The 21,483-nt window shown below is 44.1% G+C and overlaps 1 protein-coding gene across 1 annotated transcript in view; it reads right to left on the bottom strand.

The window, feature by feature from the left end:
- LOC132832339 (copine-4) overlaps positions 1-21,483 on the bottom strand; it is a 321,120-nt gene that overhangs the window by 122,561 nt on the left and 177,076 nt on the right. Inside the window, exon 4 of the mRNA XM_060850268.1 lies at positions 9,166-9,240. Coding sequence (XP_060706251.1) covers positions 9,166-9,240 — 75 coding nt within the window. The remainder of the gene's footprint in view (positions 1-9,165; positions 9,241-21,483) is intronic.

Raw genomic sequence — 21,483 nt, 5'->3', positions numbered from 1 at the left:
TACAAAATAACATAAGGAAGGGGACATCGGAAAAACTGAGCTTGCTTTTAAGATCCCTGCCCCACACTCATGCTGGAAATCGTTCAATATTTTTAAAGGGGACAGATACAAGGTTCACCCCAATTCAGTAAAGAGCAGCATTGACTAACTGCTGGAGAATTACACAAGAGGGCTACGGTCAGTCTCAACTTGAAGTAACAGCACAGCTGGGCAAACCCTCCCTGATAGAATATCAATCCTGGTTTGTGGGGTGGAATCTCAGTTAATAGAATGGAATCTCAGGCAGAGAAGTGGCAGGATTTTGTTTTGACTGGCCCCATCCCCAGTATCCCAGCGGGCACTTAAAGGTGAACCATACTGTCATGTGTCTGGAGTCATGTACAGGCCAGACTGGGGAAGGACACCTTTCTGAACCAGAGAACCGGATGAGTTCTTACCAATAACTATCAGTAGGTATGGGGGTCACCATGTGGCTAGCTTTCAATTCCAGATTATTACTGAATTCAAATCTCACCAGCTGCCCCGGTGGGGGTTTGAACCCAGGTTCCCAGAACATTAGGAGAAAGTGAGGACTGCAGATGCTGGAGGTCAGAGTCAAACACAATGATGCTGGAAAAGCACAGCCGGTCAGACAACATCCGAGGAGCAGGAGGGTTGACGTTTCGGGCATAAACCCTTAATCAGGAATCTCTTCATTCCCCAGAACATTAGCCTGACCATCTGGATTATGAGCCCAGTGACATTACCACCAGCTCTGCCTCAGATGACCCGCCTTCACTGGGTTGGGTTGGTGCCAACGCCCAGGATAATTTTCTATCACCTGTGGCCCTAATCATTATGGAATCGGTCCACACCAATCATGTGCTAATTCAGATCAATCACATCCTTGATGAGGATAACGATTGACCATTCTCTAATTCTCGATTTCAATTATTCCACCCACTCTGCTCTCTTCCAAATTATTCCTTCATCCAAATCCTGATCCTCTTTTGTATCTCTTTCAGCCACTAAATATGCCCTTGATCTCTCCTACAAAGAGCCTCCAGGAATGTTCTAGAACCTTCTTTCCCTGACCTTGTATGTCCTTCTCCTCGCAGTGTTCTATTCCCTCCCCTTCCCCCTTTCTCACTGAATTCTCCACAATCCACATCTGGTAGGGGGTTCAGCTTTAAAACGGTTGGTCATTTCATCCGTCCCCTCCCAATACTACAGCCAAAATTCCTTGGACCTCAGTGTCTGGGTGAAATTTCACAAGGATCTCCACTTATTATTAAAAAGTCAAATCCTGCAATTCTTCAAAGAACATGCAGGATGAAAATGAACACTGTTTCAAATCAAGGTGCTTACAATGACAGGTCTGAATATATCAATGTGAAAGTGGGCAGCAATAATGACATTTTAATCACTCTCCATAGTCTGGGAGATCCTGTTCATCCTTTTGGATTTCAGTAAGTCAGGGTTTTAAAGCACCATGGATACATGTTGAGGGATGTAGTAAAATTTGGGAGAGCCCATGCTGATAGGTTGTGGGGGAAAATCACTGCCTTTAACCCCCTGCACCCCCCTCCAAAATCACGGTGTGCCAAGGGATTGGAATCTAGAGAACTCTTTGGGTGTACATTGCATTGAGGCACCTCAGAGTGAAATATAACAGACAGGGGAAAATTTCACATCTGTCGCACTTTCTTCAATTTGCCATCCTGAGATACCAGATTTAGAAAGTATTTTGTAAACACTAAAGATTGTTACAATTGTACAGAGTGGAACATGTTGCCTGGGAACATGCTGAATTTTCTTGAAAATTCCATCATATGCGGGTGAAAACTGAACTGCTCTTGGGACAATGAAGGATAGACAATAAGTGTTGGCCCAGCCAACGACACCCACGTCCTGTGAGTGAACAGATAAAAAATGTTCTGCACTTTTTCAAAACAGTTACGAATCAGGTATGTTTTGGAAAAACATGTTTTAAATCATAATGGTTTCTCCCCTCCTCCCCTCTCCCCACCTCACCCAGATACAACAAATGACGTTACATCTCAACACCAAACCCCACTGAATCTTCTAACATATGTCCTTCATTCTTTGCCCTATATCCCTATCCTGTTAGACCTGCCATCTCTGCGTTCTCAACTAGTCTTACCTTGGCACGCCTTACAATCTGACTAATCATGAACAAAATCATTCAGTATCAAAGCACTCAGAAGGACTTCATGTAAAGGAAAGCAGCTGTTTCAATTGGCAATCCTGTGTAACAAGGTGATAAAATAATAATTTGTTTCAAATACTCGAGTATATCTCAGTGAAGTTTTAATTATAGAATTCAAATCTACTCAGAGCAACAAAAGGGTAAAATGTATAAGTGGCATTGTGTTGTACCTGCTGTACTTCAAATACTGATTTTGTAATTTTTATTCATACATTATATATGGAATTAATTCACATATATAGTGATACTTGAAAGATCAACAGTACAATAAAATATGATTAAAATTCACAGCTCACTGATTAATACCCAAGCTCGCTGTCACAGTTTTAAACACTCTTTTGTGGGGTGTGGGCGTTGCTGGCTGGGTCAGTATTTATTGACCACCTCGAGCTGCCCTGGAGAAGGTGATGCTGAGCTGCTTCCTTGAATTACTGCAGTTCACCAGCTGTGGGTTGACTCATGATGCCATTGGGGAGAGAATTCCAGGATTTTGACCCAGCGACAGTGAAGGAACAGTGAGATATTTCCTAGTCAGGGTGGTGAGTGGCTTGGAGGGGAACTTGAAGGTGGTGATGTTCTAGATGGATGTGGTCTTGGATTTGGAAGGTGTTATCTGAGGATCTTTGGTGTATTTTGGCAGTGCGTCTTGTAGATAGTATACACAGCTGCTACTGAACTTCGGTACTGGAGGGAATGGATGCTTATGGATGTGGTACCATCAGGAAGGCTGCCTTGTCCTGGATGGTGTCAGGCTTCTTGAGTGTTTTTGGAGCTGCCCCCATCCAGGCAAGCGGGGAGGATTCCATCACATTTCTGCAGTGCAGATGGTGGACAGGCCCTGAGGAGTCAGGAGGTGAGTTACTTGCCACAGTATTCCTAGCCCCTGACCTGCTCCTGTAGCCGCTGCATTTATGTGGTGAGTCCAGTTGAATTTCTGATAAATCCAGGATGTTGAATCTCAGTGGGGGATTCAGGGATGGTAACACCATTGAATATCAAGGGGCGACAGTTAGATTATCTCTTATTGGTAATGGTCATAGCCTGGTAATTGTGTGGTGTGAATGTTACTTGCCACTTGTCAGCGCAAGCCTGGATACTGTCCAGATCTTGTTAGATTTGAACATGTATACAGCTTAGGTCTCCCCACCTAAGATAGGATATATTTGGCGTAGAGAGAGAATGCAGGAAGTTGATACTAGGTATAGCAGGATTGTCTTATGAGGAGAGACTTGTTCTAGTCTGCATTCACTAGAACTTAGAAGAATGATGGAGTTCTGATTGAAATCCATAAAATTCTAACAGGGCTGTGCAGACCAGATGCAGGGAGAATATTTTTCCTGGTTGGCAAGTCTGGAACTAATGGACACAGTCTTGGAATATGGGTTGGATCATTTAGGACTGAGGTGAGGAAAATTCCTTTACTCAAAAAGTAGTGACCCTGTGGAATTCTCTACCACAGAAGGCTTTGGAGGCCAAGTCACTGGATGCATTCAGACAAGAGTTAGATACATTTTTAGATTCTAAAGGCATCAAGGGGAGAGAGCAAGAGTAGAGCATTGAAATAGATGATCATATTGAATGGCAAAGCAAGCTTGAAGGACTCTCTGTAATGCCACAAGAAATAAACTTGTTTTTTTTTGGGGGGGTGGTGTTCTGGTGGGGAGAACAGATGGTTTTATGGGGTTACAACAAAGAGAAGAGAAATTAATATTCACAGTCTGAGCCTTCTACTGGGGAGCAATATTGGGAGGGACAACACAATAGGTTACATGCAGGATTCAACTGGCTTTATAACTTAATAACAGCACTCATTCTAATGGCTTAAACCATAATCTAAAGATCTTGCTGAATTGAGTCCTTTATGAAAATTCCCAAAAGCCCAAAATTCTCTCCTTATGAATTTACTTGTGAGTATATACATTACGTGATGCTGCTGATAGTTACATTAAACTGAAAGCATGACTGGATTGTCCGTGACCACTTTACACATCTGGGACTGACCCTCAGCAAGTGGAAATCCACATGACCCAGCATGACTCCAAAGGGCTTAACAAAATGTTGACAACATAAGTGCCAACCACATGGTCCAATGGGAATGATGGGAGACTCTCCCAATGCTCTCATTTCGCCTGAGCTTGATGATGCAGCGACAGGGTGACGTCACTCTGTCACAGGAAGGGAGTGGTGAGGCCACACTAGCCGTTCAATGTGGGCGGCCACGGGGGGTGATGGCATTGTTGGAGACTAAGACCAGAGCTTGTTCTGATACAAGAGTCACAAACAACTTGCTGAACACAATGGGCGAATAATCTCTTCACTGGGAGATAGCCTGCCCTTTATATTTGTTTCCTCAAGTGGCACGTTTCCAATTTGGATGCTGAGAAAAAAAAACACACACAAAGGCTTGGAAGAGACCAAAGACAGTTTCAGGGGTTGGCCACTGAGCTTTTCAGTCCCCTCCCCCTCCAACTTCAGACTTTCCAGGAGAGAGTGTAAAATCCAGCCCAAAGGAACAAGAGGAAGCCATTTGGCCCATCAAATCTGCTAACCCATTGAAGATCATGGCTGATCATTGACCTCAAAACCATATTCCCCTGCTATCCCCATATCTCTTTGTATCATCAGTAACTAGAAATCTATCAACTTTTGTCTAATGGTTCCTGAATAACTGAGCCCCAGCATCCTTTGAGGTAGAACATTCCTAAGATTCACCAGCCTTTGAGTGAAAAAAATTCCTCGTCATCTCAGTTTCAAATGGCCAATTATTTTGAGGTTATATCCTTGTGTTTTAGATCCACTCTGCAGGGGAAACATCTTATTGACATCCATCCTATCGACCATTATTTGCCAGTTAGATCATAACTGATCTGTATCTTTATCCCAACCATGGCTCTGGCCCACGCTACCTCTTGCTGAAAGAGCTAGCAATCCCAGTTTCAAAATCATTAAATGACTTCCAAAGTCAACCGCCGTTTGGGTGAGAATGTTCTGGACCTCTGGTACTCTTTGTACCTTCGTCAGTAAATAAACACTGGGAATGACATGGTCATCCATCACATGGGCACTGCAGTGGTGATCAATGGAGATTAATGATGATCAAAAGTGATTCATAGAGATTAATGATGATCAGTAGAGATTAATGATGATCAGTGGTGATAGTAATGATCGATGATGATCAATGGAGATTAATGGTGATCAATGGTGATCAATAGTGATCAATGGAGAACACAGCCCATTTGACAGAACAAGCCCAGACTTGAATGGGGATGAGTTTTCTCAGTTTCATGCTGGCTAGTCCCTGGTTCTGATTAACACCAGGCAGGGCAGGTTTGGTTGCTCTAGTGAAACCTATCCCCTCCCGCTGTCGCTGAGGCAATGGGCAAGCCATCACTGATGGAGACTGCTCAGAGAAGCATCAACAGGCCCTGAGCCAAAGGCCTGCCTTTTGGCAGAACACACACACGAAACAATGACTGGAGTTTAGAAGATAGAAAGAGTGTCCTAGTGAAGATGTTCGATACTGACCTTAAAATGACAGTGAGCTATTTGGGGTGATGTCAGGAAGCGGCTCCTCACAGACAATTGTGAAAACCTGGCACTGTTTCTCACCTCCCCACCCTCCCTCCTTCCCCCTTCCTCCTCACCCCCTTGCCCCTACACATACATACCTACACACATACCAAAAAATAACACCAACTGCCAAATAAAAACCTTTTAAAGTTGAAGTTCAATTAAAAGTCACAGAGACCCCTGGATTATGGTTTATGAACCAAGGTAGGCAACTGAGGTTAACATACGGAACCATCCTGATCTAATTGAGCAATGAAACAGGTTTAAGGGGCTGAACAATTTAACTCTGTTCCTATGATTGCAATCCATTTCCTATTCCCTCCTTTAACTGTGGAAACTCTGATCCATCAATAACCACGGACTTCTGTACTGGCTTGTGTTTGTATTCGCATTGTTGACTGGTAGAAAGTCCGACTATGCACAAGTAGGTGGCTTGTGGGGCTCAGGTAGATCTTTTTTGGGTCAAAGTTTGAATAGAATTAAGAATTACACAGGTTAGCCATATGGAAATATATCATTCAGCCCAACCAGTCCAATGTTGGTCTTTATATTCCATTAGATCTTTGCATCTTTCCTGATCTAAATCGATTTAATAGCATCAAATCACTGATTTCTCATGTGTTTGTCTAGTTTACTCTTGAATGCGTTTGTGATTGGCACTTCAATCACACTCTGTGGTAGCGATTGAGTGTGTGTAGATCAGGTCCCTACCCCATGGACTGGGAGGCCTAGGTTTAAGTGTATAACAACATCTCTGAACTGGTTGAGAGTGTGGAACTCACTGCTCTCTGAGTAAAGGAATTTCCTTTGGGGTTCCCTTTTGGATGTCTATCTAATATTGAGAGTCTCTAGTCATGCTCATCCCCACAGAAAGAAACACTTGCCTCTATCCACTCGATCGAAACCTTGCAGAATTTTTAAGTCCTCCTAGCTTCACTTGGAGGTCACCACTGATGATGTTACCTAGCCAGGTAATGAAACGTCTGGATACCAAACCTACAGCTCAGCGAGCAAACCTACACCCTCCTCCTATTAAGTCAGCTCTCAGCCTCCTTTCTCTCCCCATAAAGGAAAAGACTGAATTTGTTTGCCCTTTCCTGTTACAAATACCAATGTATGTCTGGTATCATTTTAAATCAGCTCTGTAGTCTCTTCCATGCCTCAATATTCTTTTTATCATTCAACAACTAGAGCGGTATGTGATAGTTAGTGTCTGACAGGGTTAACTGACATCACAGGTTAACCCCTGCCCATCAAGTTATAAAGAATCACTTCAGGGAGGAGCTAATTATTATGGTAGAGCATCGCCAATTCTGAAGAGGTCATATTGGACTTGAAAATCTAATTCTCTTTTTCGCTCCACAGATGTTGCCAGACCTGCTAAGTTTCTCCAGCATTCTTTCCATTTATTACTATGCATTTTCCTTGCATTTACCATTGTGTCTTATGTTTCCTAACCAGTTCCTGAGTTGCTGCTCTTAATTTTAATGGCATAGAACTAAAATTGCATTGTGTATTTACTTTTAAAATGAGCCTGATGTCTCACAACAATGCATCCTCACTAGAACGTAACATATTATTAAGTAACATGCAATAAACATTAAACAAAAAAGCACAAAGAACTGCGGATATTGGAAATCAGAAACAGAAAATGCAAAACTGTTAATTAAGAACAAGCCCCTCTTCTGTTGAATACACTGTGTGAGCATCCTGCCTCACTTGGTGTAAATAGTTCAACAATACCATAGAGTCATACAGCCACACAGCAAGGATACAGACCCTTCGGTCCAACCAGTCCATGGTAACCATAATCCCAAATTAAACAAGTCCCACCTGCCTGCACTTGGCCCATATCCCTACAAGGAGAAAGTGAGGACAGCAGATGCTGGAAATCAGAGTCAAGAATGTGTGCAGGTCAGGCAGAATGCGAGGACCAGGAGAATTGACGTTTCGGGCATAAGCCCTTCATCAGGAATGAGGCTTGTGGGGCAGGGGGAGCTGAGATATAAATGGGAGGGGGGTGGGGCTGGACATAACCTGCTGCATTCCCAGCTACCTTCCCCTCAGACCCACCCCCCTCCCATTTATCTCTCAGCACCCCCGGCCCACAAGCCTCATTACTGATGAAGGGCTTAGGCCTGAAACATCAATTCTCCTGGTCCTCAGATACTGCTTGACCTGCTGTGTTTCCCAACACCACACTCTTGACCCTCATGTCCCTACAAATGTTCCTTATTCACGGACTTATCTAAATGTCTTTTAAACATTGTAACTGTATCCACTTCTGCCATTTCCTCTGGACGTTCTTCTACACACGAACCACTCTCTTGTAAAAAATGTTACCCCTCATGTTTTTTTTTAACTCATTCTCCTCTCACCATAAGCATACCCCCCCCCCCGGTCTTGAAAGCCCCCATCCTAGGGAAAAGACACCTGCCACTCACCTTGTCTATACCCCTCATTATTTCATATTACCAAGATGGATTGGTGATACCAAATCGATGCACAAAACTTCATCAGTGCGGGCAGCTAACATCATAAGAAAGTTACAGATAACATAATACCAGGGTATAGTCCAACAGGTTATTTGTAAGCACTAGTTTTTGGAGTGTGGCTCCTTCATCCTGATGAAAGAACAGCGTTCTGAAAACTAGTGCTTCCAAATAAGGACTACAACCAGGTATTGTGTGATTGTTAATTTTGTCCACCCAAGTCCAACACCAGCTCCTCCACATGTTGGCCAACATTATAAGAGGCAGAACTACAGAGAGTTCTCTAGGTGTTGCCTAACTAAGATTTGGTGGAGGTTTAGGACCCCCAACTTCAAGCTTTAGGAATGTTCTTTGAGGGAACAAGTTGGGAGAGGGGAAATCTCTGTAACCGCATTCAGCAATCTTTCTATTTATCCATCTCCCAGATGGTAGAACAATGGTCACCTGTGGACAATATGCAGTTGTCAGCATGGATTGACATTTCAAAGAGGTTAGTGAACTGCTTCTACCTTGTCAGGCACCAGCAAGGCAATGCAGCTTTCACACTGTGGAGATATTCTGTGACAGGAATTTTGTAATCACCTCAGGCAATTACAAACACAGTTGGAAAGCCAGAACAGAGACTTTTAAACATGTCTAAGCTGGCGAAAATTAAAATTGAACATGCTGGAAATTGCATTAATACTCAGAAACACATTTTGGAACAAAACCAGCCTGAGTGCTGATGGCTCAGTTACAGAGAGTTCCAGTTGTGAATATGGGAATGGTTTTGAAATTTAGATTAAAGCTGGGAGGGGGGGAATGAGAAGTTCAAGTTCGATTAACATGAGTGAGACGTTTTTTTGAAAACCTGATCTACATTTGATTTTAGATAGCTTCTTTTTCTGTCCTTACCTTATCATCGAGTTTTCTTGCACTGAATGTCAACTCCACATAATCATCGTTTCCGGACAGTTCTTCTGCAATGACCTGCAGAGAAAAATGCCAAATTAAGATTGGTCAGAGAGGGTCAAGACAACATCATTCGTCCATTAGAGAGGATTTAAATAGCAACATCAAAATAGAACAGAAATTTATTGTCACATGTACTTTTACATGAAAAATACAGAGGAAATTTTTATAAGCTGCTTCAGCACAACACCTGCATCAATGACAGAAAGCATACATAACAAGGAAAATTGAGACAAAGTTCAGTTAATGCCTCCTGGGCTCAGGGAATGCAGATTAAGGAGGGATGGAATACCCTGAAGTCTGGGATAAAGCTGATATTCCAGGACAAGATGGCAAAGCCAGGCTGCGGGAACACTGGACCACAGAACAAAGACCAGATACGTTTTAGATTCCCTACAGTGTGGAAACAGGCCCCACGGCCCAACAAGTCCACACCAACCCTCCAAAGAATAACCCACCCAGACCCATGTCCCTCTGACTAATGTATCTAACACTATGGGCAATTTAATATGGCCAATTCACCTGACGTGCACATCTTTGGACTGTGGGAAGAAACCAGAGCACCCGGAGGAAACCCACACAGACACGGGGAGAATGTGCAAACTCCACACAGACAGTCACCCGAGGCTGGAATTGAACCTAGGATCCTGGTGCTGTGAGGCAGCAGTGCTAACGAATGAGCCACTGTTCAGGGCTAATTGTTGGCAAGGTCAGGACTAAGTTGGCAGTGTGTTGCTGGAAAAGCACAGCAGGTCAAGCAGCATCCAAGGAGCAGGAGGGTTGACATTTCGGGCATAAGCCCATCATCAGGAATTTGGGTATGATTGATGAGGGTTTCACTTAGATGGTTAAGAACAAAGGTTAAATTTCTTTATCTCTGCTGTGAGAGAAGGCTGGTGGAGGTCAGCGTATCCTAGGGGATTGGTGTGCGTTTCAGAATCTTGGCAGCTGTGCTAGGTTGTATTCCTGTCCCTGCTGCAGTGGGATCTGGGACCTCTTTTCTGCCAGACACAGCTGACAGGAGATGCTGTAACGTTTGCAGAGATTCAGAGTTAACATTTCAAGTCCAATATGACTCTCCTTCAGAACTTCTGACCTCTCCCTGCCCCTCCCCCTGACCTCTCCCTGCCCCTCCCCCTGATCTTTCCCTGCCCCTCCCCCTCTGACTTCTCCCTGCCCATCCCCTGGGATTGAAGACAATGGGTGAACTGCCTGCCACTTACAAAATGCACCTCAGCAAAACAACCCCAGAAACAACGACTCTCGACAGATCAGGACTCAAATGCCACACCCACCGCTACGCTCAGGGGGCACTGGTTACTAACGTGCGTGCTGCTCGCACAAGTTAACATACAAATTAGGAGCAGAAATGAGCCATTCTGCCCACCTAGCCCTCCTTGCCCATCAATAGGATCATGGCTGATCTGTTTGTGTTTCCAGTTGCACATTCCCACTTATGTCTGATAACCCGTGACTTCCTTCCCTAACAAAAATCTGTCTATGCTTCAGGCCCTAGTGAGGAACCATTCTGAGGAAGGGTCATTCAACCCAAAACATGAACTCTGATTTCTCTCCACAGACGCTGCCAGACCTGCTGAGGTTTTCCAGCAATTTCTGCTTTTGTTTCTGATTTGCAGCATCTGAAGTTCTTTTGATTTTTATTAAGAATCTCCCCACCTCCAACTTCAAAATATTCCAGGACCCCACCTCCATCGCCTTCTGAGGCAGAGTTCCAAGATTACACAACTCTGAGATAAAATTCTTACTCTCATTTCCATTCTAATCTGTCTTCCCCTCATATTAAAACTGTGCCCGTTAGTTCTGAACTGTCCCACAGAGAGACAGTATTATTTCCACATTTACCTTGTCAACACTAGTCACGGTATCACATACTGCAATCCAGTCATCCCTGAGTCTTCTAAACACCAATGGAAACATGTCCAAGCTGTCACCTTTTCCTCATAAGGCACCCACTCATTCCAGCTATCAATCTACTAAACATCCTTTGAACTACCCCCAACATATTTACATATCTCCTTAAATAAGGAAGCCAAAACTGCACACAGTACTCAAGATATGGTCTCATCAATGCCCTGAATAACTGAACATAACATTCTTATTTTCATGTTCGGTCCCTTCTAATAAAGGATAGCACCTCTTTAACCTTTTTGTACCCGCACACTAACTTTTAGTGTCTCACGAACTAAAACACCTAGATCCCTCTGCACCTCAGAATTCTGCAGTTTAAATAATACGCTAGCTTTTACATGCTTTGAATCCACCACAATCCATGGGTTTCACAGTGGCTCAGTGGTTAGCACTGCTGTCTCACAGATCTGGGTTCAATTCCAGCCTTGGTCTGTGTGGAGTTTGCATGTTCTCCCTGTGTCTGTGTGGGCTTCCTCCAGGTGCTCTGGTTTCCTACCATAGTCCAAAAATGTGCAGGTTAGGATGGACTGGCCATGCTAAATTGCCCATAGTGTCCAGGGATGTGTTGGTCAGGTGCCTGAGCCATGGGGAATGTAGAGTTACAGGAATAGGGTGAGTTTGGGTGGGATAGTCTTCAGAGGGTTGGTGTGGACTCAATGAGCTGAATGGCCTACTTCTGCAGTGTGGGGAGTTTATGAGTATGTCAACAGGCTCCCTTTTAGCCACAGCACATGTTAATTCTTCAAAGAATTTCAATAAAAGACAAAGTTAAAATGGCTAAACTTAATTAGCATGATTTTTTTCTGAATGCTCAGTTGTTACCTCCTTAATGATCAATTCTAAGACCTTCCCCCCAACAGACATCCAGTTAACTGATCTTTCACCGATTTTTTTTATTGCTAAAACCCAAGCCCTAAGGGTCAATTTTTGGCAGTTTCAGGGAGGTTTTCTCTCCAGGGGCTCCAGGAAGTTTCTCGGCTGCTCGTCTCATTGTGCACTCACTGCCCGTCTCTGCGCTCACGCTGTCTCTTGTGAGTGCAAGTACTTGCCACTGCCAGGACTTTCCAGGATTTTCCCCAGCAGCACCATATTTAAAGCCCAGTTTGCACCCGTTCTAACGCTGCCAGGTACAATACAGCACTGCACAGCTGCACTCGAAAAGCTTCTGATTTCAAATAAATCTGTTGGATTTTAAACTAGTGTGATGTGACTTCTGACTTTGTTCCCCCACCAGTCCAACACCTCCACATCCTAGAATCTTAGCAGAGGTGACCAATTGATTATGAGCTGGGTTTGACTTGACTGTAGACTGAGTTCAGAAAAGATTTACAAGCCATGGTTGCCACGGTTGGAGGATTTGAGCTAGAGGGAGAGGCTGAATAGGCTGGGGCTGTTTTCCCTGGAGCATTGGAGGGTGAAGGGTGCTCTTACAGAGGTTCATAAAATCATGAGGGTCGTGGATAGGGTGAACAGACAAGGTATTTTTCCATGGGGTGGGGGAGTCCAGAACTAGAGGGCATAGGTTTAAGGTGAGAGGGTAAAGATTTAAAAGGGACATAAGGGCCAACTTTTTCATACAGAGGGTGGTGCGTGTATGGAATGAGCTGCCAGAGGATGAGGTGGAGGCTGATACAGTTACAACATTTAAAAAGCATTTGGATGGGAATATGAATAGGAAGGGTTTAGAGGGATATTGACCAAATGCTGGCAAATGGGACTAGATTAATTTAGGATACCTGGCCGTCATGGATGAGTTGGACCAAAGGGTCTGTTTCCATGCTGGATATCTCTATGACCTCTCTCTAAGATCATTAACCCCTTCAATATCAGAATCTGAAACAACAGACCTTAGCCTTCTCTATTGTAAAGAAAGCAACCGCAGTCTATCTAATCATTCCCTCATTACTAAAATTCTCCAGTCCTGGCAACGTCCTCACAAATCTCCGCACAGTCCCCCCCAGGGAAGAGAAACTGCAAGAGGGCTGATTTACAGACTCAAATATCTCCCATCTGGGTTCCTCTGAAAACTAAGCTGTTAAATTGGTGACAACAGGAGAGTTACGGTTAAGGTAGTTGCACTTTAACAAAGTGTGAAGAATTGAGTGAGCAGATGCTAGATACCTCAAAAAACCCTTCGCTTTGACATCGGTATAATTGGAGTTGCTTTGTACAGGAGCTAGTCAGCTGATATAAACAGTCATCTGTAATGAGCGTGGGTGGTATACACAGTGACGACGATACTCAACTATTTTTAATTGGCTCTTACCTTTACTTTAAAACAAGATGAGAGAGAGGAGAGTATCTATTAGATCGCTATCAAATCAACAATGTGGGCTTGTTTTATTAACTGATTTACATCTTAACAGGCTCAATCTTGCAGACAGTATAAAATTAAAAGCATCTACTTCCTCAGCCATTGTAAATGAAAAATAACTCTGACTTCAGGGTCTCATGTTTGATGAAACGCCTTGGCTGTTGGCCAACTTGTTCAGAAACAGAACGGAGGCTGTTGACAAGGGCTTGACAAATGGAAGCAATCATCTAAAAGGAATCTCTGCTGAGATAAGTCATTCAGAGTCGCACTCACTACTATACACATTAAAGGAACATCAGCAGGCATTTCTGGGTAATAATTTGACAGCACTATGTTTTAAGTATGGAGTTGTTAGAAATAGCTTACATGCCCAAAGCCTGTCCACCCTCTACAAGGCACAAGTCAGGAGTGTGATGGAATACTCCCCACTTGGGGGCAGCTCCAACAACACACAAGAAGCTTGACACCATCCAGGGCAACACTTGATTGGCACCACATCCACAAGTGTCCAGTTCCGCCACCACCGAAACTCAGTAGCCAGTCCCTCCACCACCGAAACTCAGTAGCCAGTCCCTCCACCACCGAAACTCAGTAGCCAATCCCTCCATCACCAAAACTCAGTAGCCAGTCCCTCCACCACCAACACTCAGTAGCCAATCCCTCCATCACCAAAACTCAGTGTCCAGTCCCTCCACCACCGAAAATCAGTAACCAATCCTTCCACCACCGAAACTCAGTAGCCAATCCCTCCATCACCAACACTCAGTAGCCAGTCCCTCCACTATCGAAACTCAGTAGCCAATCCCTCCACCACCGAAACTCAGTAGCCAATCCCTCCACCACCGACACTCAGTAGCCAATCCCTCCACCACCGAAATTCAGTAGCCAATCCCTCTATCACCGACACTCAGTAGCCAATCCCTCCGCCACCGAAACTCAGTAGCCAATCCCTCCACCACCGACACTCAGTAGCCAATCCCTCCATCACCGAAACTCAGTAGCCAGTCCCTCCACCACCGAAACTCAGTAGCCAATCCCTCTACCACTGACTCTCAGTAGCTGCAGTGTGTACTATTTACAAGATGCCCTGCTGAAACTCACCAAGGTTCCTTAGACAGCACCTTCCAAACCCAGGACCCCTTCCATTGAAAAGAACAGGGGCATCAGATACATGGGAGCATCAGTACCTGTAAGGTCCCTTCCAAGACACTCACCAGCCTGACTTAGAAATATATCACCATTCCTTCAGGGTCACTGGGTCAAATCCTGAAAGCCCCTTCCCTAACAGGGGGGTTAGGGAAACTTCTACAACCTACTGACTGCCCTGGTTCAAGAAGGCAGCTCACTACCACCTTCTCAAGGTCATTTACGGATGGACAATAAATACTGGCAAAGCTAGTGATGCCCACATCCCATGAAGGAATAAAAGAAAATTCAGGAACTCACCATAATACCTCCAAAAATGCGCCAGATTGTGTGCAGGCACTTTTTTATAGCGGAAGCTCTTCAAAAGTAACCTTGACAACAAGTTGTGCACCTGGCCCTTTCGGTAATACTACAGCTGACCATTAGAAGTAAGAAATAAAAACAGGAGTAGGCCATTTGGCCCTTGAACCTGCTCTACCATTCAGTAGGGTCATGTTCCATCCAACATTACTCATGTCCACTTCCCTGCCCATTCTCCATCACCTTTGATTCTCTATTGATCAAGAATCTATCCCATCAGTAAATATACACAAGGACTCTGCCCCCACAGCTCTCTGTGGTAAAGAGCTCCAAATACTTACAACTCTCTCCGCGAAGAGATTCCTCCTCACCTCTGTCTTAAATTGATGCCCTTTATTTTAAGACTATGCCATCTGGTGCTAGACTCTCCCGTGAAGCGAAACATCGTCTCAGCATTCACCCTGTCAAGACTGTTAAGAATCCTGTCTGTTCCAACGTGATCACCTCTCAATCTTCTAAACTCCAGGGAGTAGAATCCCAACCTGTTTAGCCTTTGCTCATAAGACAATCTCTCCGTACCAGGGATCATCCTGGTGAACCTCCTCTGAACTGCCTCCAATGATATGATATCTTTCATTCAATAAGGGGACCAAAACTGCTCACAGTATTCCAGATGTGGTCTCACCAGCACCTTGTACAATTGCAGTAAGAATTCCCTACTCTCATACTCCAATTCCCTTGAAATAAGGATCAACATTCCATTAGCCTTCCTGATTATCTGCTGCACGTGTGTGTTGGCTTCCTGTGTTTTATGAGTAAGTAAACTCAAGTCCATTTATGTTGCAGCTTTCTGCAGTTTTTCTCCATTTAAATAATACTGCTCTTTTGTTATCCCTTCCAAAATTTTCCCTTCCAAAAACTTCATATTTTCCCACAACATTCTCCATTTACCAACATCTTGCCCCCTTACATCGCCTCTCAAATTTGGCTGCAGTGCCTTCACTTCCTTTGTCCAAGTCATTAATCAAGATTGCAAACAGCGGTAGTCCCAGCATTGACCCCTGTGGAACCCAATGGTCACGGGTTGCTAACCTGAAAACAGACCCTTTCATCCCCACTCACTGTTTCCTGCCCATGAGCCAATTCTCCATCCATGCCAAAATAACACCAATCCAACACCATAGGCTTTTGTCTTATGACTTAACCTTTCGCAAGTTACATTGTCGAACACCTTCAAGAAGTCCAAGTACAACACATCTCCTGGTTCCCCTCTATCCACTCTGTTTGAGACTTCCTTGAAAAACTCTAATCAATTTGTCAGATAGAATTTCATTTCACGAAGTCATGTTGACTCTGCTTAGTTAATTATGACTTTCCAAACGTGCTGTTTAATAATTGATGAACAACCTCTCTTGGTAGCTCAGCCCTTGTTGCTTGCTGATTGGGATGTTGATGTGGGATCCCAATTTGAGATCCTGGTTTTGAATCAGCCCACCTGGGCAGGTCAGGAAAGCACTCCTTTCACAAGCTTCCAGAGCACACCTAACCTTCTCAAGAGACTTGTGCTAACAAGGGCATCATGGGAATGAAATCTGTGTGCACCTTTTCTGGGTTAACTTGATCAACACAACAGCCAATTAGATTAGCTACAGTGTGGGAACGGTCCCTTCAGCCCAACGTATCCACACCGACCCTTTGAAGACTAACCCACCCAGACCCATTTCCCTCTGACTAATGCACCTAAAACTATGGGCAATTTAGCATGGCCAATTCACCTAACCTGCACATCTTTGGACTGTGGGAGGAAACTAAAGCATCCAGAGGAAACCCACACTGACATGGGGAGAATGTGACAAACTCCACACAGACAGTCACCCGAGGCTAGAATCCCTAGGTCCCTGGTGCTGTGAGGCAGCAGTGTTAACCACTGAGCCATCATGCCTCCCCAATCAGAGTGTGTTCAGGATCAAAGAGTCAGCCTCTAAGCTTGGCTGTTGTGTTTCATCCTGTCTAACCAATGAATCCAAGGTGTCCTTGCAAACCCTAATGTCACTTTGCAAGAATCATTTCCAAGCAAAACTGAAAACGGAAATACACCTCTTCACCACTTTACAATGACTGGGTACAAGAGACTCGTTACACTGTCAATTTACACCATCTGCCACATTCAACTAGCAGAATGCAGACTAAAGCAATTGCACGGGTCCTACTGAGGTGTTTGCATGGAGCACATGCACATCTGTCTCCGATATTCCAGGAATGATTTCTAACAGCTGTCAGCAATGATTTGAGTCTTGCAACTGTGATCAAGAACCTTTCTTGTTCCATTCGTTAGATCGTAGTCAATCCGCGTAGTTGGTTAGTTTTCCCACTGACTTCGTTTAAGTAGCAAAAAAACAATTCCAGTCCATCAGTTCCACCAATAGATTGGAGAGATTGGGACTGCTAACTTTGGTGAAGAGAAGGCTGAGGGAGGATTTGATGGAAGTTTTGAAAATCATGAGACAACTTGCCCAGATAGAGAGAAATTGTTCTCCGTGGTGGAAGAATTCAGAAGAAGAGATCACAGATTTTATGGTAATTGGGAAAAGCAGCAATAGTGATACAAGGAGAAACCTTTTCACCCAGCGAGTGGCTAGGATCTGGAATGCGAAGCCTGAGACTGCGGTGAAGGCAGGTTCAATCATGGGTCTTCAAAAGGGAATTGGATTATTATCCAGGAAGGAAGGTGTTGGGAGATTGACACAAAGTGAGTTGTCATTTGAACAGCAGACATGATGGGCTCCTGCTGAGCGGGAACAGCCCTATGTTTTGAAATGTCATGGTCTGGTCTCCTCAGATGCAGAAAAACACAAGCATTACAAATGAAAAACTCATTCGAATGTTGGCAAGTAACTAGGAATTGAAAAAGCGACTTACATAAATCTCCACTGAGCTCCCTTTGGAAAATTCAGGCTATGATACAGAATTATTCCATTGTCCAACTTGATTTTCCCATTAGATTGAACCAGTCTACAAGGCTTTAGAAGCAGCAATCGTAGCTATTCTGGCTGTTTGAGCCCTAATAACTGGAAATTAAATCAGCAATTTCTGTTTCTTTCGGCTGATCTGTCAATTTCAGCAACTGAAATGCTTCATTTTTTGAAGTCGCACTGAGGTTTTGCACACCTGTGGCCACTTTTAAAAGGAGATGCAGTCTAAAGTTGAGGGAGTGGATTCAGGGGAAATAGATTGGACCCTTGAATGCGCATAATCGTTGTCGAAGAGGAATCTAATTGAGGAACAGTCAATAATGAGAGCCCTAGGTTCAGGTAAAATCTCTCAAATGCTCATACAACATGGAGACACTAGTCAGGCTGAGAGAGGCTGTTTTGTCAGAGAGGTATTATTTCCTTTTCAGGCAAATGAAATATAAGTAGTTAATTCACTCTGTGTCTTCTATTGCCCGGGATGTTTCCTTTATGTTTTCCTGGGATGTTGGCATTGCTGATAAGACTTGTTGCCCATCCTCAATAGCCTTTAATCTGACAGTCTCAGTCAGCCATTTCAGAGGACAGTTAAGAGTCAGCCACATTACTGTGGGTCTGGAATCATATGTAGACCAGACCAGGTAGGGATGGCTGATTCACCTCCTGAAAGGTGTCTCCGACATTTTACCCTCTGTCATCTTGAGGTCATTACAGCATGCACTCCTCAGGACAAATGCAAGAATGCCAAATTTCAAGCAATCACAGCAATTTATAATACTGGAGAAACGGCTGCTGATTTGTAGGCAAGCTAACTCTGATTGGCCAGGGTGTTGTCATGAAGAAGGCAACAGGAAACAACAGGTTCCTCAAACTCCTTCCTAAATCGGAAAATGTACGAAGCTTAAACAAAGTTTGTTTGCAGAAACAGGAATGAAGATGGCCTGTGATTCGACACTACCCTCCTGGATCTGAGGTGCCTGACCTTCAACAACCACAGCCATCTTCCTTTGTACCAGGAACAATTCTAACCAGCAAAGATATGTTTCCCAATTCCCAGTGGCTCCAGTTTTTCTAGAGTTCCTTGTTGCCAGGCTCGGTTAAATGGGGCCTTGCTGTCAGGAGCTAACACTCTCCCCTCCCCTCTGAAATTCAGCTCTTCTGTCCGTGTTTGAACCAAGGTGTAATGAGATCAGAAGCTGAATGGTCCTGGCAGAACCCAAACTGGGGCGTCACTGAGCAGGTTATTGCTGAGCAGGGGCTGCTTGATAGTATTGTTAATAACACCTTCCATAACGTCACTGATGTTCGAGAATAGGCTGATGGGGCAGTAACTGGCCATGTTCGATTTGTCTTGCTTTTTCTGTACAGGACATATTTGGGCAATTTTCGGGGAACTGTCGGTGCTGTCACTTACTGGAAGAGCTTGGCTAAGAGAGCAGCAAGTTCTGGAGTACAAGTCTTCAGTACGATTACTGGAATGTTGTCAGGGCCCGTAGCCTTTGCAGTACCCAGTGTCTCCAACTGTTTCTTGATATCATGTGAAGTGAATCAAATTGGCTGAAGACTGGTGTCTGTAATGCTGAGGACCACTGCGGCTGAGATGGATCATCCGCTTAGCTCTTCTGGTTGAAGATTGCTGTGAATGCTTCAGCCTTATCTTTTGCACTGATGCATTGGGCTCTTCCATCACTGAGGATTGGGATAATCTCCTCCAGTTAGGTGTTTAATCACTCACCACCATTCAAAACTGGATGGACTGCAGAGCTTAGATCTGATCTGGGATTCTGGAATCTCTTGGCTCTTTCTATCATGTGCTGCTTGTGCTGTTTGGCATGCAAGTAGTCGTGTTTGGCAGCTTCACCAGGTTGACACCTCATCTTCAAGTATGCCTGGTGCTGCTCCTGGCATACCTTCCTGCACTCTCCATTGAACCAGGGTTGATCTCCTGGCTTGACGGTTGAGTGGGGGATATGCCAGGCCAAGAGGTTGCAGGGTGCGTTGGAGTACAACTCTGCTGGTGATGGCCCATGGAACCCAGTCTTGAGATGCTACATCTGTTCAAAGCCTATCACACCTAGGAACATGACAGTGGCACGCAGCATGATGTACGTTATTCTCAATGTGAACGTTGGACTTTGTCTGCACGGTGGTCACTCTTATCAATACTGTCATGGGCAGACGCATCTGTAGGCTGTACATTGGTAAGGATCAGGTCAAGTATGTTTTATAGAGAATGTGGGTAACTTGAATTTATTGGGTTAAAAAACTTCTGCTCAGAAATATACTCCAAACTAGGCACAAATTAATAGTCCTCGAACTCCCTCAAGACAGGCTGACAGTTTTCCCTCTGATTCCTATTTATTTTGTTGAATTAAACTTGACAGGAGAACTGTGCCTTACTTTATCACTGAGAGTTCAATGGAAATCACACATTTCTGTAGACCTGCAATTGACTCAAAACCACACGACCCCGTACATGGCTTGTGTCAGGTGTCTTTAATCTGTCAAGCCTGCAGTCGCTGCTCAGAAGGTGACTCTGTTTTCTAATCATTGAGCTGCAAGGGAATTCGAATTTGAACAACATTATTGAACTCCTGCCTCCGAAAGCTCATCAATCTTTGATGAGTGCCTACCCACAAGCCAGTGGCTGAAGACAAATTCTCCATCAGTTGTACCGACAGCTTCAACAATTGCTCCTTTTCTCCAGACAGTCGAAGATTACGGTACAACAATGATGCTGCGTATTTATGCAATACCTTTGACATAATGAAAACGCGCCATCAAACAAAATTTGTCAGCTTAAGGACAACTAAAAGCTTGGTCGAACAAGTTAGTTTGAAGAAGCATCTGGAAGAAGTGAACGGAAGAGAGGGAGGGCGGGGAGGTTAGCAAAGGAATTTCACAGTGTAGGGATGAGGCAGCTGAAGGTATGGGCAGTGAAGGTGATGTGATTAAAACCGAGATGTCCAGGAAAGTGGAATTGGAGGAGAATTCCCCCAGAGGATCAGAGGGAAAGCAAGGGAAACCGGCAGACAACTCAGTAACAAACAAATGCCAGGGATTACTTGTGAGAGCAGGGGGAGACAGTTAATGATGCACAATGTGAAGCTGTTTGCAAGTCAGGGAAGCAAAATCTAAACAATTAAAAATAGTCATTATATGTTCCACCACAAAATGTATTTGCGAATCAGGAAGCTAAACACAGGGTGATAACCAAAGCAAGCAGGGTATAATGAGGCAAAATAGAATAAAGGCAAGCAGAGTACAAGACAAAACAGCAGCTAGAACAAAGAGACTCAAGCATGTAAGGATAAAACACGACATAGCAATTAAAACCAAGGGAAACATAAACATCACGAGGTGAAACAGCTAGCAAATGCCTTAAATAGTGAGATCGAAAAAGTCGTAAGTAATTTGAGAGGCAGGAGCAGGGAGTTTGTAAATTGCAATGGATAAGTCAAACAACTATCCAGAGTGTCACAAAACCTCAATTATTGTGGACTGAGGAAGAAATTGTGCATGTCATAGAGACGTACAGCATGGAAACAGACCCTTCAGTCCAACTCATCCATGCTGACCAGATATCCCAAATTAATCTAGTCC

Source organism: Hemiscyllium ocellatum, chromosome 34 (assembly GCF_020745735.1).
Source record: "Hemiscyllium ocellatum isolate sHemOce1 chromosome 34, sHemOce1.pat.X.cur, whole genome shotgun sequence".
NCBI classification, from domain to species: Eukaryota; Metazoa; Chordata; class Chondrichthyes; order Orectolobiformes; family Hemiscylliidae; genus Hemiscyllium; species Hemiscyllium ocellatum.
The sequence above is the reverse complement of the archived record's forward strand: the minus strand, read 5'-3'. Positions and strand labels throughout refer to the sequence as shown.